This window comes from Dipodomys ordii, unplaced genomic scaffold, assembly GCF_000151885.1.
Source record: "Dipodomys ordii isolate 6190 unplaced genomic scaffold, Dord_2.0 Scaffold1, whole genome shotgun sequence".
Lineage (NCBI taxonomy): Eukaryota > Metazoa > Chordata > Mammalia > Rodentia > Heteromyidae > Dipodomys > Dipodomys ordii.
This window is the reverse complement of record NW_012267217.1, coordinates 39,772,762-39,799,304: the sequence shown is the minus strand read 5'-3', so window position 1 is coordinate 39,799,304 and position 26,543 is coordinate 39,772,762. Positions and strand designations below refer to the sequence as shown.

The following is a 26,543-nucleotide window of genomic DNA, read 5'->3' as shown; positions in this document are numbered from 1 at the left end:
CTGAAGAGCTGAGGGACAGCGCCCAGGCCCAGAATTCAAGCCCCATGAACAAAAAAAAAAAGAAAAAGAAAAAGAATAACGTTAAGCAAAAAACAAAAAGCAATGATTTGAGTTCCAATAGGAAATTTCTTCCTTCTTCCCCCTTTCTCTTCTATTTTCCTTCCTTTGTCTTTCTCCCCCTCCCCCTCCCTTTTGGTGCTTTCCCTCACTGCTATCTATAACTGAATCATCTTGTGTTTTTGCCACTTGGTCAGCTACATGCTCCTTCCTCAGTTGCTTCTGAGCTGAGGCCTATAGAGCTCTGGGTGCTACAAGGCTGAAGGAAGTAAAGCATTGGAACATGAGACTATGAGTATTCCTTCCTAGGATGAAACATGTGAAAAGACACAGAAGTGTCATGCCAATTTTTCTTTTTGTACTGGGGGGATTGAACCCAGATGCTCTATGACTGAGCACATAGCACATTGATTTTGTTCACTGCTATCTCCCAAGTATCTAGCACAAAGATCCAGCATGCTGTCTGACAAATGGGCAGGAAAGGAAAAATCAGGAAAGAGAAAAAAGTTAGCAGAGCTACTGGGTACTATATCTGGCAGAGGAAAGAAATGGGGGTAAGGGAGAGAATATAAAATTTATATGGATTGGTTCTTAATACCATGTTCATTCTCAGACTAGAAAAATTTTTGGACCAGGTACACACACACTTTTTTTTTTGTCATGGGACTTGAACTCAGTCCCTGAGCTCTTTTGTTCAAGACTAGCACTCTACCTCTTTGAGCCACCATGCCATTTCCAGTTCTACTGAGGGTTAATTGGAGATGAGAGTCTCACAGATTTTCCTGCCCAAGTTAGCTTCTAACCACGATCCTTAGATCTCAGCCTCCTGAGTAGCTAGGATTATAGGCACGAGCCACTGGTGCACAGCTTGGACCAGGTATATATTTTTTTCCTTTTCTTGTTTCCTTTCCCTTGGACCAGTATATTTTAAGGAACAAGCCAAGATAAATATTCCTTAGAACTCCTCTTTCTGTAAATGATGTTGGACAAAATAGATTCTGTTCCATACAACTTAAGAAACACTAGAGTAAGTTTTATGTTTATAAAAAAAAAAAACACCAATACATTTGGAATACTCAGCTGAGCTCTTTTTCTCAGGGTTAGTGCTCTACTACTTTGAGCCACAGTTCCACTTCTGGTTTTTGAGTGGTTAATTGGAGATAAGAGTCTCACAGGAACTTTTCTGCCCTGAATGGCTTCAAACCTCAGTTCTCAGCCTCCTGAAGGTCACAAGTGTGAACCACCCAGGCTTATACAGATTTTATTATGGTAGTAATTTCATTTCACAAATGTTCACAACTTTGAGAGAATGAAGACTCTCTAAAGTTGAAAAAGAAGGAAGAGAAAAAGAACAACAAAAACCTGTGCTTTTCGCGGAACAAGCATAGTAATGTTTTAAATGCTGAAAAAGATTATAGATTTATAATGTGTTAAATGAAAAGAATATGTATAAATTACATATGCATTCAAACAGTAGATCTAAATCAGAATTTTACCAGTAATTAGCTTCAAGGAGTGAGATTATTGATCACTAAGCTTGTCATTTTTATGTTTCTGTTGGACTTTCAAATTATAATTTTTTTTTTTGGGTCTGGTTGTGGGGCCTGAACTCTGGGCCTGGGCGCTGTCCCTCAGCTCTTCAGCTCAAGGCTAGCACTCTACCACTTGAGCCATAGCGCCACTTCCGGCTTTTTTCATTTTGCTTATGTGGTGCTGAGGAATCGAACCCAGGGCTTCCTGCATGCAAGGCAAGCACTCTACCACTGAGCCATCTTCCCAGCCCCTCAAATTATAATTTTCATAGCTAAAAATAAAACATTTTTAAAACAACTTTTAAGGGCTGGGTTATAGCTCAGTGGCAAAGTGCTTGCCTAGCAAGTGCAGCATCCTGGGTTTGATCTGCAGCACCAAAAAAGAAAAAGACAAAAAAAAAAATAAAAATAAAAACTTTTTTTTTTTTTGCTGGTCCGGGGACTTGAACTCAGGACTTGGGCACTGTCCCTGAGCCTCTCTGTGTTCAAGGCTAGCACTCTACCACTTAAGCCACAGCGCCACTTCCAGCTTTTTCTGTTTATGTGGTACAGAGAAATCGAACCCATGGCTTCATGCATGCTAGGCAAACACTCTACCATTAAGCCAAAAAACTTTTTTTTTTTTGGTCATAGGGCCTGAACTATGGGCCTGGGTACTGTCCCTCAGCTCTTCAGCTCAAGGCTAACATTCTACCACTACAGCCACAGTGTCACTTCCAGCTTTTTCTGCTTATGTGGTGTTGAGGAATCAAACCCAGGGTCTCATGCATGCAAGGCAAACACTACCACTGAACCACCTTCCCAGCCCCCCAAAAAAACTTTTAAAACAAAGAAAACAAATACATATTGATATCAAATCAATAAGCAAGATAGAATCCACATATTAAAAAAAAAAGAACTGCACATTCCCAGACCAAAGAAATAGGATAGCTGGGCCAAATAAATATGCATGTGAGTTCTTTATTTTTCCCAAATACACACAGAAAATTAATTTTGCTAATTTTACTAGCATCAAGTATAGAAGAGCCCTTTTAAGTGCTCATGTTCTTAATAATAAAATTTGAGCTATCAAAAATAATGTGGAGCCAGGTACCGGTGGCTCATGCCTATAATCCTAGCTACTCAGGAGGCTGAAATCTGAGGATCGCAGTTCAAATCCAGCCCAGGCAGGAATATCTGTGAGACTCTTATCTTCAACTAAGTACCAGAAAATTGGAAGTGGTGGTATGGTTCAAGTGGTAGAGCACTCACCTTGAGTTGAGTTGCTCAGGGACAACGTCCAGGCCCAGAGTTCAAGCGCATGACTGATAATAAATAAATAAATAACTGTGAATCATGCTGACCCACTCCAATAATCCCAGCACACAAGAGTCTGAGGCAGGAAGACTGAGTTAAAGGACCGCTTGGGACATGTAGTTAAGACTGTCTCAAAAATAAAAAAGAAATACATAAACTAAAAGAAATAATACATGTCAAAATAGTTTTGGCTCTAAAGCTACAAAAGTCAAATCACTCACTTTCACATCAATTATAAAACTATTGCATGGTTATGTATGAGTCCTGCAAGAATCATGCTCCAAGCCATCAGTGATACTGAGACTAAGGAAATTTCCATACTAAATACAAGGAGCCAAGAATAACAACAATAAATAGATACATTTTAATGGTGCTGGGGAATGAAGCTAGAGCATTGCACATGCTAAAGACCAGCTGCACTACCCAGCCTTGCAGTATCCTTAAATTTAAAAAAATTCTCTAGAAAATAACTTCTTTGTTTTATGTAACTATGGACAAAACATGCTCACTTAGCTGATTCCTCTGTGTTCTCTTTTCCTTGATTCTGGTTACCATGAACAGCTTCACTGACAATTGTGCCAACATTCTGAGTGGCTCAGTGGCTCTGCTTTAGCCATATGATCACGGTTTAATTAGATCTCATTTGTTTTAAAATTCACTACAGTGTACATCATCTCATCTGATCTCACTGACACCTGGCTTTCCTGCTAAAAGTCTAATCTTCCACTGTCCTTTCCAGTCCATTCACTGACCCTAGGTTACAAAGGAGAATGCTCTATAAACACAATCAAAGAAAAGTAGCTGGAAAGAGATAAATTTAACTAAGAATACATTCTTAAGGATTTTGCATTTTAAGTAACTCTACAAATTAAGTCTTTCTTGAAAATAAAGACTGCATCTATGTTAACTAGTCGTAATTAGGTCTACAATGTTACTTAACTATAAATAGCATATAAAATAATTCAGTAACTAAAAAAAATTCAGTAACTAGGATATGTGTGTGTGTGTATGTGTGTGTGTGTGTGAGAGAGAGACAGACAGACAGAGACAGAGAGAAACAGAGATACTAGGGACCAAGGCCAGGGCAGCTGTACTTACCTATGGAGCCATATTCCATCTCCATATTCTTTACTCTAAAATTATAAATGGAATTCAGCAGTGTTATAGGTAACAAGCTTGCAAATAATTACCATTTTTCTTCCTTTTTCTCCATCTGTACTTAGCATTTTTGCCTAAAATCAAGTATTAAGGAAAAAAAATAAGGAATTCTTCATGAAGTGTACCCAAAAAATAAACTAAATTTGATTATCAACAAGGTATTATGTATAAAACTTACTAGTGCTAGGGGGCTGGGAAGGTGGCTCAATGGTAGAGTGCTTGCCTTGCATGCATGAGGCCCTGGGTTCGATTCCTCAGCACCACATAAGCAGCAAAAGCCAGAAGTGGTGCTGTGGCTCAAGTGGTAGAGTGCTAGCCTTGAGCTGAAGAGCTGAAGGACAGTGCCCAGGCGCAGAGTTCAGGCCCCACAACCAACCAACAACAACAAAAACAACAAAAAACAAAAAAACTTACTAGTGCTAACGCTATTTGGAAAGATAATTGAAATTCTTCCCAAATAAGTCTAACATTTCTTTGCTTACTAATGAGACTGAGTACTGTCCTAAAAGTTTATCAGGTACTTCCTCCTGTAAAAACCGTTAATTCACATCTATAATTCTAGCTACTTGGGAGGCAGAGATCAAGAGGATCAATATTTGAAGCCAGTCAGGCAAAAAATTCCAAAGACTGCATCTTAACCAATAAATAGCTAGGACATGGTTATGTCAATGTCATTCCAGCTTTGAGAAAGCAAAAATAGGAGAATCATAGTCTAGACCAGCCCAGGCAAAAATCAAGACCCTATTAAAAAATTTTTTTAAAGGCTGGGGACTGGGTAGAAGGCTGGACTCAATGGACAGAATATCTGCCTAGCATGACTTTACATTCAACCCCCTCCCAAATAAACACAATAAAACCCACCTTCAGATCTTTTGTCCATTCATCCATATATACCTTTCTTAACAATTGGTTTTGTTTATTGTTTTTATGGTAGTAGGGATCAAAACTAGGGATTCAGAGATGTTATGGAGATAAATGTTCTTCCACTGAGTCTTGTCACTAGCCCCTTACTAATTCTTTTGTGAGTAATGGGGCTTGAACTCAGGGTCTGGGCACTGTCCCTGAGTTCTTATGCTCAAGGCTAGTGGTCTAGCCCTTTTAGCCACAGAGCCACTTCCCGTTTCTGGTGGTAAATCAGAGGTAAGAGTCTCATGGACTTTTCCTGCCCAGGCTGGGTTTGAACTTAGATCCTCAGATCTCAGTCTCCTGAGTAGCTAGGATTACAAGCATGGGCTCACACCTGTGTAATATGGTTATTTTCCTGCTGTCAAATTTTGCTAATTTTACATTCATCTTTATTCCTCCTTTCCCCTACTTAGGTTGTTGTTTCTGTTTAGTGCTTTCTTCTTTTGTACCTATCAGTACTTCAGTCATCAGTCAGTTGTAAATATTGGAATTCTAGTTCCATAAATGAAGATTACTGGAATAAAAAAGAGTACTGCAAGATTTCTACCAAAAAAGGAAAGTCTCAGTCTCAGGTTGTCACAGAAGAGGGATGTATTATTCAGAAACAAATGTATTATTTTCCAAAGGACTCAGAACTGTTTAAATGATAAGCTTGTATAAGCCATGAAGTGAAAACTATGAAGAGTCCAAATGTTTGCAAATCCCAGGTAGATATCCAAAGAATTATTCAGCATTGATAAAATAATGGAAGCACAAACAACCAAAAACTAAAAAATAATCCAAGAAGCAAAAGGAAGTACAAAAAGGAGCATTATTTTTTTATTCTATAAATATTTGAAGCATATGATTTCCAAATTTGAAAAAATCTACTTTTTCTGTTCAGCAATGTTTATTTTAGAGATTAAGCTAAGAAAAGAAGATAAAAATGGCTTAGAAAAATGATAGAAATTAAAAGTAGAATTAGAGCTGAAATGATCAGTCTATTAGTAGAGTAAGTATAAACATATATCATGTATTAAGAAAACCTGATGTGTAAAAATACAAATTTACAGAGTGAAGTAGTAATAGGTGCTTATGAAATACTTGTTTTATCTGAGTATTCAATGTATATTCTAAACAGCCATTTTCCTTCACCTAATAAACAAAGATCGAAAAATGTACACAATTTTAGTTTCTCTTTGAGACGGTGATCCAAGCTTCTTCCCTGGGCGACGTGACAAGTTCATACTTTGTTTCTATAACTTGTCCCTCAACAGAATGTAAGTGCAGTTTCTTCACCAATACACTCAGAAGTACCGTGGTCACCATATACGCAAACCTAGTCAGGAAGTAAGTCAATTGGTTACTATACAGTTAACATTATATTCCTATTATATAGATTACATTATGTAACTACATTATATTCTTACTATAGATTACTAAATCTCATCAATTGTAATCTTTAAAATTCTAAGTAGAGTCTGGCGTCTTTTCCTTTCCCATTATTTCCTTGACCATTCACCTCAACTCTGGGCATTCCTGTGTGCCTGAAAATCCAAGTGAGGAGAACATTTTCATCACTGAGTCATCTTCAAAGCGATCTGGATCAAATCTAAAAGGAAAATTTGGGGTTAATCACAACGTAACTTCACAAGCATTTTACATAATAACATTAAAACAATACAGGTCTGTCTGTAAGAAGGAATAAAATCTAACAAAAATAGAATGTGTCATCACATTTTATCTTATTATGTTCTCAAATAATTGAACATATGGATATTTAGTCACTTTCTGCTTCCTAATCCATTGCTTCTAAATAAAAGCAAAATATATTCGTCAGTTTTAGTAAGGAATGTGACTGTAAAATATGTTTATAGTAAATCAAACAAAAATAATAATACATACTTAAATAAACTTAAGGTCTCTTTTATGGATCCATCAATCAATTTGTGAGGTATTTTCATTTCTTAATTAAAATTTATTTTTTAAATATGAAGGGTTAAGCCTTAAATTATATTTATCAATTATTGTATACTCAAATTTAGTAAGTGAGGGAAATGAAGAGGCTAATAAAAAGGACAGCTTTTAGTTTTAGAATTTCCCTTTTAAAATGGCATTAGTTTAAAATTTATTAAAAAGAAAATAAGCTAGGAGCTGGCAGTTCACACCTATAATCCTAGCTACTCAGTAGGCTGAGATCTGAGGATCTTGCTTCGAAGCCAGCCCGGGCAGGAAAAGTCCATGAGACTCTTATCTCCAATAAACCACCAGAAAACCAGAAGTAGCACTGTGGCTCAAGTGGAAGAGTGCTCACTTTGAGCTGCAGAGTTGAAGGACAACACCCAGGCCCAGAGTTCTAGCCCCAAGACTGACAAAAAAGAAAGAGAAAGAAAGGAAGGGAGGGAGGGAGGGAGGAGAGAGAGAGAGAGAGAGAGAAAGAGAGAAAGAGAGAGAGAGAGAGAGAGAGAAAGAAAGAAAGAAAGGAAGAAAGAAAGGAAGAAAGAAAGAAGCCACCTGAAGTGACTCATGCCTGTAATCCTAGCTATTCAGAAGGCTGAAATGGAAGGATGGAAGTTCTAGGACAGCCTATATTAAAAGTTCCTGAAACTACCACCCCAAACAGCAATCCTCACAGCTCAGCCTCCTAAGTATCTAGAATTATAGGTGTGAGCCATCTTGTCCAGCTTTCTTTCTCCTTTTCTTCTCCCCTCCCTTCCCATCCCCCTTTTCCCTTTCCTTTCCTTTCCTTGGTAAATGAACTGGAGGTCTCAGGCAAACCTCAAACCCCTTACTTCCACTGATCTTCAGGCCAACCTCCAATTCCTGAGCTCAGTCTCCTGAGCAGAACGGACTACAGGCAAGAATTAACACATCCCCTTGAGAAGTCACATTTTTAAGTATTAATTTAAAAATAAAACAAAATGAAAATGAAAAACTGATTATTTAATGTCATAGAGTTTCTTGGTCTCTGCCTACTTTCAGAGTTGAGATCTTTTAGTCTGGCTTTTAGAGTTGACAGTCTTATTTCATACTATACTTAGAACTGATAAAACAGCATTTTTTCCACAAGTATTTTTTTGAAACTTAAAATTTTAGTTTTCTATAATTATATGTGTACATTTTCTTTTTTTTTGTTGGTCGTGGGGCCTGAACTCTGGGCCTGGGCACTGTCCCTCAGCTCTTCAGGTCAAGGTTAGCGCCCTACCACTTGAACCACAGCGCCACTTCCAGCTTTTTCCTGTTTATGTGGTGCTGAGGAATTGAACTCAGGGCCTCATGCATGTGAGGCAATCACTCTACCACTGAGCCAACTTCCCAGCCCCAGGTGCTCATTTTCAGACCAAGGTATATCTTTAATTTTTTTTTTTTAGAAAAAAACCATCTGACATGTAACTTCTAACAAATTTTGAAGGACTGCTACTTTATTCATTAAAATTTTTTTTGTTAAGGTCATTATTCTAACAACTGAAATAATAAAACACTAAGCTCATCCTTGGGTCCCCTTGCTTTCACACTGCTGTCCCAACCCAAATCAACTTGATATATCACCTTCTTCCAGGGCAAAAAATCCTAGAATACTACCCAAATCAGGCTTTACTAGCTGCCCAATTAGAAGCCTTTCTTCTCCTCCCTCACCATTTGCATACAGGATACACATACATACAACAGTTATTTCTTTACTAAATTCTTCAAAAGAGATGAGTAGCTGAAATAAACAGAAGGAAAAAAACAATCTGTATGAGCAATAACCTCTTAACAATGAATGAATCCCCAAATTCTATTAAAATTAAAGGACTGCTGCAGAGACCAAGTAACTACATAGATCTCAGACATAATAATAAAGAGACCAAGAGTGGCAGATAGAAAACTCATGTTGAAAAAAAAAAAAAAAAGAAAATTCATGTTGACAGGACACAGAAAGGGAATGCAGTGGCTTTCTTTTGTTGTCATTGCCACATGTTGAATTTTCTCCTTAAAAGTTACAAAAGGAATGCAAATAAGCTAGTACATTAAAATCAACAATCACAAAAACAGGAACATGTTACATACTTATATGGTGATGGCCAAGTATTAGGATACTGAAGTACCACACCAAGGGCATAAACAACAAGAGTCTGCCAGAAAAGAAGAAGAAGAACAAATAGAAAATAAAATCAATTAAATTGAGTTTAACTGAGAAAAAATAATTCTCAAGAAGTCAACTTATCCTAGAGCTCTTTAAATACAGATAATGACAATAAAATAATGTAAAATTAATAGTGCATGAGCCATTATTTTGGGGATCTTATGATGTGGAAAGCATGTCAAAATCTGGAAACCATAAAGAAATAACTGACTACCTAATACAACAATTTGAAATCTGCATTCAGTTAAAAAGAAAAATCTCAACAACACTCTAAGCTAAAGAGTCATAAATAGAAAAAAACTTCACCATATAGCAGTTAGTTTTAGACCACTATACAAAAAGACAAATAATCACTAGGAAGAAAAGTAGAAGTTTAAAGATACTTCACAGAAGAAATATGAACTTTTTAAGTATAAATATACATGAAAAATATATATGTGAAAAGTTGGGTAATCTCTCAAATAATTAGGGAGAAGTAAAATGAGATTGATTTTTTTCAACAAGATTCATAAAATATATGGAAAGTTCATGAAACTAACAGTGTTGACTGGAGAGGTTTTTTTGTTTGTTTTTTTTGGGGTCCGGTTGTGGGGCCTGAACTCTGGGCCTGGGTGCTGTCCCTCAGCTCTTCAGCTCAAGGCTAGCACACTGCCACTTGAGCCACAGCACCACTTCTGGCTTTTTTCTTTTTGCTTATGTGGTGCATTGAACCCAGGGCCTCATGCATTGCAAGGCAAGCACTCTACCACTGAGCCACCTTCCCAGCCCCGACTGGAGAGGTTTTAAAGTACACTTTTTTTTGGTGCTAAGGATTGAACCTAAGGCCTTATGTTGAACTCTACCTCAACCTAAACATGTATTCCTGTGTGTGTAGGCAAGGGTTCTATCACTGAGCTACATTTCTAGCCCTGAAAAAACTTTCTTTAGTTTTTTTCTTGCTGTATTAAGGATTTAATTTAGGGCCTCACACATGCTAGGCAAGTGCTCAACCACTGGATACGTTTAAGCAATATCTTAAGTACTTTCATTTCTCTTTCCTTTTTTTTTTTGACACAGTTTTGCTACCTTTGCTCTAGACTCAAACTTTTGATTCTCCTGCCTCTCTCTCCTGAGAATCTTGGACTATAGATAGATAGTACCATGTTTGGCTCTGAAAAAAAAAATCTTTTTACAAACTGTTGCCAAAAATATCAATTCTCTATTAGAGAATTATTTATTTTATCAACATCCTCATCTTTTAGGATAATGGGTCTTAAACCTAGGGCTGAGTGTCTGGTAGAAAAGGGTTCTACCACAAAGCTACCCTTCAATTTCTTACATGGTAATTAAATGTAATACACATAGACTTTGATCCAAAAACTCCATTTCTAAGATGCTGCTCAATATTTATTATACAAGTACAGAATTTATAATAATAAAAAAATTCTGGGTGCTGGGGCTCATGCCTATAATCCTAGTTATTCAAGAGGCTGAGATAGGAGGATTGTGATTCAAAGCCAACTTGGGTAGAAGAGTGAGAGACTCTATCTCCAATTAGCCAGTTTTTAAAAAAAGCTGGACTGGGGGTGTAGATCAAGTGGTGGAGTACCAACTGTGAACAAAAAAGTCTATGAGAATGCAAGGCCTTGAGTTCAAGCCTGGGACTTGTTTTTTAGGGTATATAATATTACTGACAGCACATATAGAGAAGGAAGACTTTTAAATTATTTGAACTTTAAAATAAGTTCCTATTATTTTGTAATAGAAGTTGTCTACTATGGCTTTAATAATGGATGTATTTATTAGGTACTTTAAACAAAAATTCTAAATATATACCAAAGGAGCTGAGAATAACCAAATGAGATAATATGCCAAATAAATTTTACCTCTCTAGGTATAATAAATTGGTCGATTTTTCCCTCAGTATCTTGAAGCCGGGCAGAAACTGGGGTCAGCTTGGCAGTCCGAACAGTTTCACAAAGTATTTTCCTACAGTATCTGTTTAAGGAAAATTTCAAACAGGTATTGATATCAACAAACATCACATAGCGTATTAGCATAATGAAGGTCAAAAGCTACGCTATCATCTCAAGCAATGCAAAACAAACATTTAATTAAATTCATTACCTCTTTATGATAAAAAAAAACACTGAGCAAGTTAGGCACAGATGGAATATACTGCAACATAATAAAGGCCACATAAGATAAGCCAACAACTAACATTACACTAAATAGGGAAAAGCTGAAATCTTTCCCTCTAACTCTGGACCAAGACAAGGATGGCCACTTCCACCACTTCACTAATAGTACTATAAGCTCTAGCCAGAGCACTTGGGCAGGATTAGGAAATAAAGGACATCAAAACTGGAAAACATGGGCTGGGAAGGTGGCTTAGTGGTAGAGTGCTTGCCTTGCGTGCATGAGGCCCTGAGTTCGATTCCTCAGTACCACATAAGCAGAAAAAGCTGGAAGTGGCTCTGTGGCTCAAGTGATAGAGCGCTAGCCTTGAGCAGAAGAGCTGAGGGACAGTGCCCAGGCCCAGAGTTCAGGCCCCACGACTGACCAAAACAAAAACAAAAACAAGAACTGGAAAAGAGGAAGTAAAACTGTCACCATCTGCAAATATACAAACTGTATGTATACTCATGATCTTATATAGAGAAAATGTGGACGTAACAAAAAGACTATTAGAACAAACAAAATTCAGCAAAGCTGCAACATACAAAAACCACTAGTATTAGTAGATACTCAATAGCCAATGATTTGAAACATAAATCAAGAAAGCAATCCCATTAACAATAGCTACAAAAATAAAATACCTAGAATAAATTTAACCAAAGAGAAAGTTGTAAAACATTGAGAAAGCTCTGAGAAGGACACACACACACACACACACTCGCTCTCTTTCTCTGAAATGCCCATACTATCTAGAAATCTAAAGATTTAAGTGCAAACCCTCTTGAAATACCAATGGAACTTTTCACAAAACTAGAAAAACTTTTAAAATTTAAACAGAAACCAGGAGCTCATGGGTCTTGCCTATAAATCTAGTTATTCAGGAGGCTGAGGTATGAGGATTATAGTTTGAAGCCAGCCCAGGCAGTAAAAGTCCCTGAGATTCTTATCTCCAACTAATCACAAAAAGTTGGAAGTTCAGCTGTGGCTCAAATGTAGCCTTGAACAAAAAGAGTTTCAGGCAGATACCTTCAAAATATTACAAGAAGGAATAGGAGAAACACTAGGGCTCCTTGGCACAGGTTGAAACATTCTTAATAAAGATCCAGAAACACAACAAATCAAAGAAAGGCTGAATAAATGGGATTGAATTAAACTACAGAGCTTCTGCATGGCAAAGAACATAGTTACCAAAATATATCGAAACCTCTCAGACTGGGAGAAGATCTTCACCACCCATACAACAGATAAGGGCCTAATATCTAAAATATACCAACAGCTCAAGAAATTAAATTCCCCCAAAATAATTCCCCAAAGAAACAACCACCCTATTATAAAGTGAGCTAAAAAGCTTAAGAGAGACCTCTCTGAAAAGGAAATACAAATGGCCAAGAGACACATGAAGAACTGCTCAACCTCTCTGGCTATAAAAGAAATGCAAATCAAAACATTGAGATTCCACCTCACCCATTAGAATGTCCATAATCAAGAAATCTAACAACAGATGCTGGTGGGGATGTGACCAAAGGGGAATACTACTACACTGTTGGTGGGAGTGCAAACTTGTTCAACCACTCAGGAAAGCAGTATGGAGGTCCCTCAGAACACTACACATAGAGCTTCCCTATGACCCAGCAATCCCACTTCTGGGAATCTACCCAAATATCCACAAACAAGGCCTCACTAGACCTACCAGTACAACGATTTTCATCGCAGCATTATTCACCATAGCCAAGATATGGAACCAACCCAAATGTCCATCGGTAGATGAATGGATCAAGAAAATGTGGTACATATACATGATGGAACTCTATGCTTCCATCAGAAAAAATAACATTGTTCCATTCATAAGGAAATGGAAAGACATGGGAAAATTTATATTAAGTGAAATAAGCCAGACCCAGGGCTGGGAAGGTAGCTCAGTGGTAGAGTGCTTGCCTTGCATGCATGAGGCCCTGGGTTCGATTCCTCAGCGCCACATAAGCAGAAAAAGCCAAAAGTGGCGCTGTGGCTCAAGTGGTAGAGCGCTAGCCTTGAGCTGAAGAGCTGAGGGACAGCCTCCAGACCTAGAGTTCAAGCCCAGGACTGGCAAAAAATAAAAAAAAATAAAGAAATAAGCCAGACCCAAAGAAAAGCAGGTCGCATGAACTCCCTCATTTGTAAGAACTAGAATACACAGATGATATTCTATTTTTTTTCAAATTTTTTATTGTGATTAAGTGGTTACATAATTTCCCAAATTTCACAGTATTGTGGGATAGTGATGCTCAGTTAAAGTCACAAACACATTCTAACTTTCCTGGAGCAAATTGTCTATCACGGTCTAAAACACTTATGAGTTCTATGAGTTTTGTGATACAGTTATTTCTTCCACATTGGGTGGTATGTACATTTCTTTTGTTTTGCATAGCATCAGCTGTTCCCTCTTTCCCACTTGTTCCCCCCCTCCTATCACCGCCATTAAGTTGCTTATTTCATTTTGGTCAATGTCCAGTGCAGCTGATGGGTCCTGCTGTTATATATTTTTCTCTGATTCCCTCTAGTTCTGTGTCGTCTTCCTGCTTCCCCTCCGGTATACACATATATACCATACATGTGATCAGCAGCATGGGGTTATTTAGTAGTGATTTGACCAGATGTGTGGAAGTCCTTTGTTTCTTAAGTCCTGTTAATTTTGTCGTATCACCTAACATTTTGGATGTAACATCCACTTATCAGGGAGACCATGTATGGTTTGTCTCTTTGCTCTTGGCTTACCTTGCTCAACATGATTTCTTCTAGCTCCATCCATTTCCCTGCAAATGCCATTATTTTGTCATTTCTAATGGCTGCATAACATTCCATAGTGTATAGATACCACAATATTTGGATCCATTCATCTGTGGTGGGACATCTGGTTATTTTCATATCGTGGCTATTGTGAACAGTGCTGCAATAAACATGGAGGTGCACGTGTCCTTGTATATTGGTTCCTGTTGTTCAGGTAGATGCCTAGAAGTGGTATGACTGGGTCATAAGGGAGGTCAATATTTAGCTTTCTGAGGACCCTCCAGACTGCTTTCCAAAGTGGTTGTATAAGTGTACATTCCCACCAGCAGTGTAATAGGGTTCCTCTTTCTCCGCATCCCCTCCAGCATTTGTTGTTGGTTGACTTGAGGATGTGGGACATTCTGACTGAGGTAAGGTGATATCTCAGGATTGTCTTTATTTGCATTGCCTTTACAACCAGGGATGGTGATCATTTCCTTATGCATTTCTTTGCCATTTTTATGTCTTCATCTGAGAAGTCTCTCTTTAGTTCCCTTGCCCATTTAGTAATTGGTTTGTTAGGTTGGGAGGGATTAGTTTCTTGAGTTCCCTGTATATACTGGATATTAACCCCTTGTCTGATATATTGCTGGTAAATATTTTTTCCCAATTAGTTGGTTGTCTTTCTAGCTTGGTTGTGATAGCTTTAGCTGTGCAGAAGCTTTTTATTTTAAGGTAGTCCCCTTTGTCGAGTCTCTCTCCAACTTGTTGTGACCCTGGGACTCTGTTCAGGAAGTTCCTGCCTGTGCCTATAAGTTCAAGTGTCTCTCCTACTCTGTCCTGCAGTAGTTTCAGAGATTTAGGTTTAATGTTAAGGTCTTTAATCCATTTTGAGTTGATGTTGGTACATGGTGATAGGCTGGGGTCCACTTTTAGTCTTCTGCATGTGGCCGTCCAGTTTTCCCAGCACCAGTAGTTGAAGAGGCTGTGTTTCTTCCATTGTATGTCTTTGGCTCCTTTGTCAAATATCAACTGACTGTAGGCCTGTGGATTTATTTCTGGATCTTCTATTCTATTCCATTGGTCTTCAGGTCTGTTTTTGTGCCAGTACCATGCTGCTTTTGTTATTATGGCTCTATAGTAGAGTTTGAAGTTCGGCATGTATATCCCTCCCATGTTGTCTTTATTCCCTAGAATTGTTTTGGCTGTTCTAGGTCTTTTGTTGTTCCATATGAATTTTTGGACTGTTTTCTGTATTTCAGAGATGTACATCATTGGGATTTTAATAGGAATTGCATTGAATTTGCATATTAATTTTGGCAATATTGCCATTTTCACTATATTAAGTCTGCCTATCCAAGAGCATGGGAGGTCTTTCCATTTCCTAGTGTCTTCTGCAATTTCTTTAAGTTTTTATAGTTTTCACTAAATAGTTCTTTTACATCTTTGGTTAAGTTAATTCTTAAATATTTTATTTTTGGGAGGTTATTGTGAATGGGGTTGCTTCCTTTATTTCCCTCTCTGCTTGTACATTGTCAGTGTACAGGAAGGCGACTGATTTTTGTGTGTTGATTTTGTATCCTGCTAGTTTGAAGTGATTTATAATTTCTAAGAGTTTGGGGGTGGAGTTTTTGCGATCGTGAAGGTATAGTATCATGTCATCTGCAAGAAGGGATAGTTTAACTTCTTCTATTTTTGTACTATTTCCTCTATTTTTGTACTAATCTCACCTCTTAGTGAGGTGTGGGCTGCCTCTATTTTTGCATGCATCTCCTGTTTGATATCCTGCATCTCTTTCAATATTTCGACCCTGTGCTCTTTCAATTTCTGGTCTATTTCTCACTTTATTTCTTGAGTCATTGCCTCCAGCAACCCTTGGATGTAGCTTTTGTCTTCCATTCCTGCTTTGCTCTCCCCTAGGTCGCTGCTGGCTTTTGGGAATAGCTTGCTATCCTGGATGTTGATAAACCTTGTAATTTTTCTCTGTGATTTTCGCATGGGGATTCAGGGATTATTGGAGACTAATCTGAAATTTTGTTTTGGTCAATAGGTGTCTGTCTTTGCTTGGTTGCTGTTTCTGTGCTGGTAGAGATAGAGTCTGTGCCTGATCTCGGTTCTGTTGGGGTCTGACCTCCAGCAGCTGGTCTGACCCACATGGGGTTCTCTGCTGTAGATCACCGGCAGTTCCCGTCTTTAGAAGGGTTGAACAGCCTGGAGTGCTCCTATTTGCTCCTACAGGTGCTCTTGGAGAGATCAGATGTGCTGGATGCACTCTCCCAGCTGCTGGAGTCTGCTATGGGCTCTTGATGTTTTTGTTTTTTTTTGGCCGGTTGTGGGCTTGAACTCTGGGCTTGGGCATTGTCCCTCAGCTCTTCAGCTCAAGGCTGGCACCCTACCATTTGAGCACAGCACCACTTCTGGCCCTTTCTGCTTATGTGGTGCTGAGGAATCAGATCCAGGGCCTCATGCACCCAAAACAAGCACTCTACTGCTGAGCCACCTTATCAGCCTGAGCTCCTGACTATTATCAGGTGCTGGCAGCCTGTGTTGTCCAATTCCCAGCCTACAATATATGGGTCAGATTCTGGTGGGGTTTGGGCTTGTCTTGTCCTGAACCCCTGGGTCTTTTGCTGTCACAGGCATAGTTCCCAGGGGGTGCAGTTCCCTCTTTGTCTCCCCTCTGCTGAGGCGTATGCTCAGCTTCTGACTTCAGTTGGGAGGAGATGGTTGTGTTGCTCAGGCACTGGATTCCCAGGTCTGGTCCCGGCCCCCGGCCTGGGGCACGCTGGTTGGACCTGTGCTGTTGTGTACCCCGCCTAGGTTACACAGCCTGGAGTACACAGTTCAAATTTCTTCCAGTGTTGGGTGTCTTGACCCAGGGGCACTGTTCCTAGCTTGGGCATTTAAACTCCCTTCCAGGGGCGCTCTTGCTCTAGCCTGGCCAGCTGAGTGTGCTCCATGGGCTGGCGGAGCTCTAGTACAGTTCCCAGTTTTAGTGGGTCCTGTGGTCCAGGTGTTGGGGTAGGGGGTCTGTGTCAGGGTCTGGAGATTCCCACCAGCTCTGGTCTCCCTTGAGGGATACACTGTCTTTGCGGGGTACTCACCCTGGAGCTAGTTGTTTCTGTGTGATGTAGGTCGTTGGTTGCAGTTGCAATCAGAGTTCAGTTGAGGTGGTTATGGGCTGGGCGGTAGTGGCTCTGCATGTTTCTCTTCCGTCTCAACCAAGGTAGACACTGTTCGGGTCTGCGCCCGCAGGGATGGGCCTCCAGCCTCCACCCGAGGGGTGGGGGTGGGGCCTCGGTGCAGGTTCTGAGCACTGGGTTTTGTCTCTGCACTCTCCGGATCAGCACCACTTCCTTGCAGGTCTTCTGCTCTGGTGTTCTGTGGGCATCCCTGTAGCTCTGGGGTTCCCACCTGGGGTCCGGTGGCTTTGGCGGGATGGAGCCTCTCTGTTTGGATGGAGAGTGAGGGGTGGGATCTTTGTGCAAGCTCTGGGCTTGGAGGTTTCTCTGTTAGTAGTGATCAGTGGGTCCGACACCTTTACTTCATGTAGCTTCTGCAGGGGTGACCTGCAGACAGCCCCCTGTGTCTCTGGGACTCTGGCAGCCCCCGCTGGGCCAGGCTGGCCACGGTTTGGCATGCTGCCCTGCGGCCAGTAAAAGTTGGGGGAGGGGTCTTCGCGCTTCTGTTCTGAAATTCTTCTTTTTCTTTTTCTCTTTCTTTTTTTTTTTTCCGCCTCCTGTTTTTCTCTGGGTGTTCATCTTTTTGTCGTTGTCCATCTCTTGGGGAGATTAAGCGTTGGAACTCGAACTCTCCTTTTGGTTGGGGAGAGCTGTGGTGTTTCCCTACTGCCCTGTCGCCATCTTCACAGATGATGTTCTTAACAGGTGGTCTCAAGCACCCAAGTGCTTAGTGCAAAGGACTATATATAATGAAGCATATTAACATGAACTCCAAATAGAAACAAGAGGGTCTCATTAGACCCTGTATATAGCTCATTCTTTTTTCTCTATTGTTTTTCTTTGTTTCTCTCAGCTTTTTGTACCTCGTGTTTTGTATAATAGACAATGCAGGGAATCACGGATGAACCACAACAACCTTGACACTCACTTGACACTATGTTGAACATGAACATTACAATTTGGGTGAGGGGGGGAGGGCAGGGAAGGGTAAGTAGGAGATAAAGAGGGTTGGGGTAATGATTAAAAACAAATGTACTTATTGTCTTACCTATGTAACTGTAACCCCCAGCTCATCACCTTTTCAATTAAAAAATTAAAGTTAAAATAAAAATAAAAAGAGCTTCAGGGATAGTACTCAGGCTCCGAGTTCAAGTTCCAGTATTGGTACAAAGAAAAAAAACTGCAGGCAGAGTTGTGGCTCAACTAGTAGAATACCAGATTTTAGTGAAAAAGCCAAGCAAGAGTGTGAGGCCCTGAGTTCAAGCCCTTGTGTAGTATAAACACACACATACAAACACACACACACACACACAGTCCTTCATTGGACTGCGCATGTAGTTCAAGTGGTTAAGTGCCTCCCTAAGAAGCATAAGTCTTACTACTAACAACAAAACAATGTCAAAAGTCCCTTATTTTTGGAATAAATGATGTAAATCCTAATCAATAATATGCATAATCTATAAAAACATTGTTTTATATTTGTAAATATAAAGTTAAATGACAAGTAGGAAAATATTTTCAATAAATACATACTGGAAGTACAAAAGCTCTCTAAAGCTAATTAATACAATCAACTACCCCAACAGAAACATAGACAGATAATTCAAATAATTTCGTAAAGAACATAAATGGCCTAGAGGCCAATGAAATGATACAAAACTTCGTTAATAATGAAAAGATTACTAGCCAAAACATTTTTTACTTGCTGGATTGGCAAAGATAAAAAAAGAACAAGAGATATTATTAATAAAAGGTGGAGAAAAAGATATCTAGTTGGCAGAAGCATAAATTTCTACCACCGTCTTAATGCATTTTTGACAGAACACATCAAAATATTATGTATACATCAAAATGACATTAAAAATAAAATATCAATTTTCTTAAATTTCTTATATGCAGGATCTCATTTAATCCTTACCAGAATTCTTTGGTGCTCTCATCCTAATTTTACAGGTTAAACAGATAAAAAGAATTACTTAGGATCATCTATCAGGTAAGCAGTATTGACAAAATTCAAACCTATGCCTGTCTTGCTCCATAGCTCCTAATCTTACAGACTGCACTGATGTATATGTTCCTAAGCCATAAGCTCACTTTAGAATCTTCCTATGCAGACACTGAAAATACTAACAAAGATGTAAGCATAGTAATGAAATTACGTTTTTTATATCAAAAGCAAAAGAGGAAGCATCGTTTTCCCTTTATTTTTGGACAAATATGTATTAGACACCTAATATATTTGAAACACCATGCTAGACACATGCTAAACAGTGAATAAGATAGATGTTGTCAATGGAAGCCAGGCACTGGTGGCTCACACCTGTAATCCTAGCTTCTTGAAAGGTTGATATCAGGAGGCTCACAGTTCAAAGCCAGCTTGGACAAGAAAGTCTGTTAAGATTCAATCTCAATGAGAGTTAAGCATGCACATGCCTGTCATCCCAGCTAAGATGGAAAGCCTAACATAGGTAGATTCCAGCACATGCCTGGGCAGGTGAGAATTTTGCTAAAAAATAACCAGTGGAAAAAATGGCTGGATGCGTGGTTCAGCAGTAGAGCACCCACCTATTAAGGTTCTGATTTCAAATCTAGTTACTACAAAACAAAAACAAAAAAACCCAAAGGAAAAAAAAACACCCCAAAGGGATGAAGGAAGGAAGGGAGGAAGGAAAAAAGAAAAGAAGGAAAGGGAAGAAAGAAAGTCAGCAAGGCAGGGGAAGTCAAGGAGATATAAAGGATGGAAAATTAAAACAGACACTGTAAATATTATGATAAAATCTGGAGTATGAGGGAAACACATGGCGTAACTAACTTAGGAAGAGTGCTTTAGAGATTGTGAATTAACTGGTTTTGGGTTCGTTCCAGGCATCTTATTTTTAGTGGCCCAAGTGATGACAGTATATAGCCAAGGGCTCAAGCAGCAATTTGAAGAGTAGATTGAAGAGAAGCAAGATCCAGGCTTTCTACCACTATAGTTTTGCCAGAATTTCAGATCAATGAAATCATGCCAGACGTAGTCTTTTGTGTTTCACTTCTCTTACTTACCATAATGAGATTTATCCATGTTGTTGTAAATATTGATACTGTTTTCCTTTTATTGATTAGTAGTATTCCATGGTGTGGTTATATATGTTTATCTATTTACCAGATGGTAACTTTTCGAACTGCTTCCAGCAGTTCTTTTGACTCTTTTGAGTCAAAAGAGTATACTATGAACCTTTACATATATTGTGTGAACATATTTGCATTTCTCTTGAGTAATTACCTTGGAGTGGAACTAGTGAGTCATATGCTTATTCTATTTAACTTTATAAAATCCTACCATACTATTTCCAAATGAGGCCGTATCATTTTTGTATTACCACTAAAATATGATTATTCTATTTGTTTTATATCATGGGTCAAGTGCCAAGCTAATTTAAAGGTTTTACAGAATGATTTATGATTTTAAAAACTAGATTAAATGACCAATTAGCATCTAAATGTATTAAAATTTCTATAAAAATAGATTTCCTATATAATAACATTACCTTTAAATCAGAAAAACCAGTTTGAATTTACCTTTTAGTGGTCTCCTCTTCTTTTTGTTATGCTCTTACCTGAGCTGTTCAATTTTTTCTGGAGAAATAGGACTCTTTTCCAAAATTTGGTCTATTTCATTGTACAGCTTTTTCTGAGCTTCTTCAGAAGTGGTTAAAAAACAAACTGCCCAGGTACACACTAGGTAAGAAATTACATTAGCAATAATAAAAATAGTTAATTCACACTTTTGGTATAGAACAAGAAAAACCTAATGATTTGAGAGTTTTAAATTTTCCTTGTTTTTTAAATGTATTTTTTATAGAGATGTCAGAAATGTTACCAAATATCAACAAAATTCTTCACAGGATTTTTCTTTCTTTGAAGAGAACATGAATATTTATAGAAGGTGCCAAAATAGATATTACAATCTGGATATTTTCTTAAAACTATCAAGTTTTGCCACTTAATGCTCTTTACCCAAGGTTAAAGGGAATAAACTTCATATCTGGGGAAGATCTCAATTTTTGTGATTGTGATCAACTATCTGGTTCACTCAATCTTGAAAAACAAATTGATTCATCAGTTCTGTCAGGAACTATAATAAAATGATACAGATAAATCAAAATAGCAGGAGATTTACCTATATGTCAATAGTCTACATTTTTTATTTACAATAGTATTATACTAAGGTCAAGAACCATCACTGATTATTGTTTAGTCCAATAGTTCTCAAAAATCACCTGTGAGTTGGCTGGTGCCACAACCTCACATTCACAGATGATTCAGTAAGGTTGATGGTAGGTCCACACATCCACTTCTAACAAGTATCACAATTACTCATGAACACCCAAACACAGTTATTGATGAACACCCAAATTAGAAGATCATAGGTTCATGGCTTAATTTTGTCTTAAAACTGGTTTATGGATTCTTTTCCCGATTTAATGGAACTGTAAGAAAATTACACAAAGAACATAAATCTGAGGAAATAAAATAGTCACATTTCCTTTAAGAATCCACTGGGATTATAATTGGCCAGATAATGGAACTATCCCAATATGACTACTACTTTCTAGACTATGCTTCAGCTGATTCTACCTACAGCTCAACTTTTCTATGTCAGATACTTCTAGTATGCTTATAGAAATTTTTATCTTACTTTACCTTTTACTTGCTAAAATCAGTAGCTTACTGGAACTTAAAATGCCCAAAGCTATTTATTTTCTATTTTTGTTTTTGCTTTTTGAAAAAGTCAGTCTTCAAGTTGGCCTTAAACTTTCCATCCTCTAGATTTAGCCTCTCAAGTGCTGAGAGGACAGCTATTTAAACCCAGCTGATTTTAGATTTTTTAAAAGCCCTTTACATAGATATATAAAGTAATATATATTTAAAACAAGTAAATATTAAGCAAGTTGAGTATATTATTTATGGTACATGATTGTAAACATTTTATTTAATCTATAATATCTAGATGTCAAAGAATATACACTTGTGGGAAGCTGACATTTACATTCATCATTTAAAAATATGCAAATGAAACATTTTAAATGACTTTAATACCCTAATACTTCCTGGAAGCATTTTTATCTCATATATTTTTACATCTATAAAAATTTTTTTATAAGCACTATATGAATGGTGCTATTTCACTAACCTAAAACCAGTGAAGGATCTTATGGTCAAATCATGCAATTTGGAATTTTTAATAGATATTTTCTTCAGTCCCACCAAGAGTTTTTTTTAATCATGGTTTCTGTGGCCTACATCCTCTGTTGGAGACTTTAATAATAGCAGAATGGCTCACATCTGTGAAAAGCAGTGGCAGGAGATGGAAAAGCTCTCTGCTCTCCTGAAAGGTGTCAACAGTAGTTCATTTTAAAGGTACTAAATAGAATTCACAATCTAGAAAATGTGTCAAGAAATTTACAGCATTTTTCAGAGGTGGTATCAAGCACTTGGGAGTTTAAAAAAAGGCACCTGTGTGAATTAAGCTTTTTAAATAAGAATAAAAATGAAAAGCAGGGAAGTCAAAATATAAAAAGGTCTTGTAAATAATCTTTCCTTTTTTCTTTTTAGAGTATCTTTATACCTTGTATATTTTGTAATTTATCTGAAAAAATCAATTTATACTTACATTTTGCAGTAATTATGCAACCAGCCAGAGAAAATATCACTCCATCTTCTAGAATCTAGAAAACAAAAACCAAGTTTAGAAACTATGACATATAAGGTGACCTATATTAGGCCCTACTAAAATTATCAACAGTATAAAATTAGGGTTAACTAAAGAAAAAAAGTGTATTATTTCTTTACTACATCTTAAAATCTGTTTCATGTGTAAACCAATCTAAATAGTACATTGCCTGTTTGATACAACAGACACTGTTGGAACTATTACTGGCTCATGTTACACTTTGACAAAACAAAACTGTTCAGTCTGTTTTCTCTGGCTTGGCCTACTGACAGTGTCTTGGGAACAATGGAGAAGTGTCTGCCACTGTTCAGTTTCCATACCAACACCTCCCCCCCAAAAAACCACTTATGGCCACCATGTGTCGAATAAGGCCAAAGAATGCTACAATGAACTGGTAGAGCAATGACTCCATTCCTGCCCTTTGCCTAAAACAGCAAAGATACAGTGGTGTTGCTGCTGGTAACAAACAAGCATTGTGAATGCCATCAAGTGCCATACCTGTCCACACAGGCAGTTCATGGAGGCATACATAAGCCTATCTCCTCATTTATAATCTGAAAACCCTGGCTAAATATTTACTTACATAAACATTCAACATTATACAGCTGCTTCTAAGAGCTAAATAACAAAGAGACAGAGTGCTTGTGTGATGTATAATAAAAAAGAGAAGTATTGAATGCTGGGAGGGCATCATGATTAAAGTGAATGAGAAGCACACTCTACATGTACAATTGTTTTTATTTGATCAGCATTTAATAATTATATCACCTGTTGGTCATTAAGGTTGCCCTGTACTAAGGAGTCAATGAAAATATGTTGATTGAACTTCCCTTCTTTTCTTTCTTTTATCGTTTTCTTTAAAACAGATTCCAGCTGTTCAAGGGCTTAAAAAAAAAACAAAAATTTTTAGAATACAAGCATTTATGGAGATTAAATGTTCTAAAAAATAATTCTTCACAATGTTACTAGGTGTAAAACCTTCAAAGGTAGTACACTACAAAAAAACTACTTCATATTTGAACTAATTTTTCTTCCTTCTTTCCCCCTAAAATTTAGATACAAAAAAAGTACCCAAAATACACCAGCATAGTTTAAGGGATAATAATAAAATGAAGTGCCATATATCATTACCGCTCAGGTTAAGAAGTAAACAACTGTAGCTCCCAAAAGGCCTTAAATACTTAAGCCTCTCCCTTAATATTATCTACCTGTGTTCTAGATTTTCTTAACTCCACTGCTTCTCTCAAACCAGGTATCACTAAGAAAGCCATGTGAAATAATCAGAAAAGTAAATTCTGAAAGCTAAATGAAATAAATTTCTGATATCCAATGATCAAATTAGCCAAATATCTATTTCACCATAGCTGACCTATGACATCACTTGCTCCAGGACTCTATACTCCCTGGATGTCACACTTCCTCCCCCTTTTCCTGCCTCTCCTTTTTGATTCCTTCTTGGCTCTTAAATTTCTTATGATCGGGCTGGGAAGGTGGCTCAGTGGTGGAGTGCTTGCCTCACATGCATGAGGCCCTAGGTTCAATTCCTCAGCACCACATAATTAGAAAAAGCCAGAAGTGGCACTGTGGCTCATGTGGTAGAGCGCTAGCCTTGAGCTGAAGAGCTGAGGGACAGCGCCTAGGCCCAGAGTTCAGGCCCCATGACCAAAATAAATTAATAAATAAATAAATTTCTTCATGATGATATATCCTAGGACCAAGCTCAGATTTTGAGCCTCTTTTTGTGTCAGAATTTGCTACCTTGGTGTTCTCTAGTACTGAGGTTTAAAGTGTACATGCCAAACACTTTCAATATTTTTGCTTCTTTCTTTCCCTAGAACTCCAGATTTACATATTTAATAACAAACTCAACATCTCCATTTAGATTTAACATATTAAACCTAACATATTAAATATATTAAACCTAACACACTTAACTCTTCATGGTTTACTCAATACCTGGACCTTGCTACAGCCTTCTCATTTCATTTACAAATTTGCCAGTTATTCAGGCCTAAAACCATGTTGTCTTCCCTTTTTCACTTCACATTTAATCTACCAGCTAATGCTGAGGTTTTATCTTCATAATACAGAATTACTGGGGCTGGGATGTAGCTCAGTGGCAAAGCGCTTGTCTAGCAAGTGCCATGTCCTGGGTTCGATCCCCAGTACCAAAAAAGAAATGACAAAAATACAATTAAAAAAAAAAAAAGAATACTCCCAGTCTGGTGGACTGGGAATGTGGCTTAGTGGTACAATGCTTGCCTTGCATGCATGAAGCCCTGGGTTTGAATCCTCAGTGCCACATACACAGGAAAAGCCAGAAGTGGAGTTGTGGCTCAAGTGGTAGAGTGCTAGCCTTGAGCACACACACACAAAAAAAAGCCAGGCCCAGATTTAAGCCCCAGGACTGGTAAAAAAAACCAAACCAAAACCAAAAAAAAAAAAACAAAAACAAACAAAAACACCAAAACACAAAAACAAAAAACAATTCTTCTTTTACTCTCTGTTGCTGCTGCTCTCTAGTTTCTGCGGCCTGCTGTCCAGTCCAAGCTACATCCTCTCCATTGCCTGCTTCACTAAAAAAACCCCAATGTCTCTCCTTGCTTCTGCTCTGCATCTCTTCCTGGTCTTCTGCCCTCTTCCTCTGCTTCTCTTTTTTTGAAGAAAAACTTTCAAAGTAAGTAAAAACTTAAAGAGAGAAAATATAAATCGAACCAGTCAGAAATAAATAAAATTGGGAATATATCTTTCTGTCCTTTACAAAATATTAGGAGTAGCCAAACTTACCATGTTCATATTGCTTTTTCCGAGTTGTAGTTTTATCAAGTGACCCATCTAGAAAGCCTTTCCCAATCTCAGACCAAACCTGAAATAGGAAAACACGCATCTATTCTCTAGACATAGAGTTTCTAAGTAACGCAAATAAATGTAAGCTAGTAAAGTAAAAGACTCTTTCCTCGCCCACTCCTTTGAGTGGGCTGTGCAGTCACATGTTTATTTTTATGATCTCAGTCAAGGCACTTTCAAACTAATTGCAACGGGCATAATTTAGTTCTATTTTAAAAAAGGAGAAGGGAAAGGATATGGCAGCAGAGTAAGTCCTCAGTTTTTAGACTATGGTATAAATGAATAAATAAAATCCACAGATAGCTAATTTTTTTGGGGGGTGGTGGTACTGAGTTTGAACTCAGGGGCTCTTGTTTGCTCAGCTGGTACGCTAACACTCAAGTCACACCTCCAGCCTTGTTTTTTGTTGGTTAATTTGGTGACAGAGTCTCACAGACTTTTATGCGTGGGTTGGCTTTAAACTCTGATCCTCTGGATCTCAGATTCCTCAGTAGCTAAGATTGCAGATGTAAGCCACTGATGCCTGGCTGTAATTATTTTTATTTCACTCAAGATACTGATAAACATTATCTGAGGCACAGAAAAAGGTTAGAAAATAGTCTCTAAGATTTAGAGATGTTAAGCAGCAGAGTTATCTTAATGATAACTTGAAAGCTCTGAAGAAACTCAGAGGAAAAACATAACTTATTAATTAATGGCTAGATATTTGAAACAAAGAGTATAAGAAGAGCCCTCTGCCGGGCACCAGTGGCTCGCACCAGTGGCTCACGCCTGTAATCCTAGCTACTCAGGAGGCTGAGATCTGAGGATCGCAGTTCAAAGCCAGCCTGGGCAGGAAAGTC

The 26,543-nt window shown here is 38.1% G+C and overlaps 1 protein-coding gene across 1 annotated transcript in view; it reads right to left on the bottom strand.

The window, feature by feature from the left end:
* Positions 1–5,823: 5,823 nt before the first annotated feature.
* LOC105980905 (cytochrome P450 20A1) overlaps positions 5,824–26,543 on the bottom strand; it is a 37,023-nt gene continuing 16,303 nt past the window's right edge. The window contains exons 6-13 of the mRNA XM_013009898.1: positions 25,642–25,720; positions 23,623–23,738; positions 22,795–22,849; positions 20,738–20,858; positions 10,920–11,031; positions 8,979–9,043; positions 6,451–6,540; positions 5,824–6,267 (exon numbers count right to left, since the gene is read on the bottom strand). Of these exons, the coding sequence (XP_012865352.1) occupies positions 6,117–6,267; positions 6,451–6,540; positions 8,979–9,043; positions 10,920–11,031; positions 20,738–20,858; positions 22,795–22,849; positions 23,623–23,738; positions 25,642–25,720 (789 nt within the window). The 3' untranslated portion in view covers positions 5,824–6,116. The remainder of the gene's footprint in view (positions 6,268–6,450; positions 6,541–8,978; positions 9,044–10,919; positions 11,032–20,737; positions 20,859–22,794; positions 22,850–23,622; positions 23,739–25,641; positions 25,721–26,543) is intronic.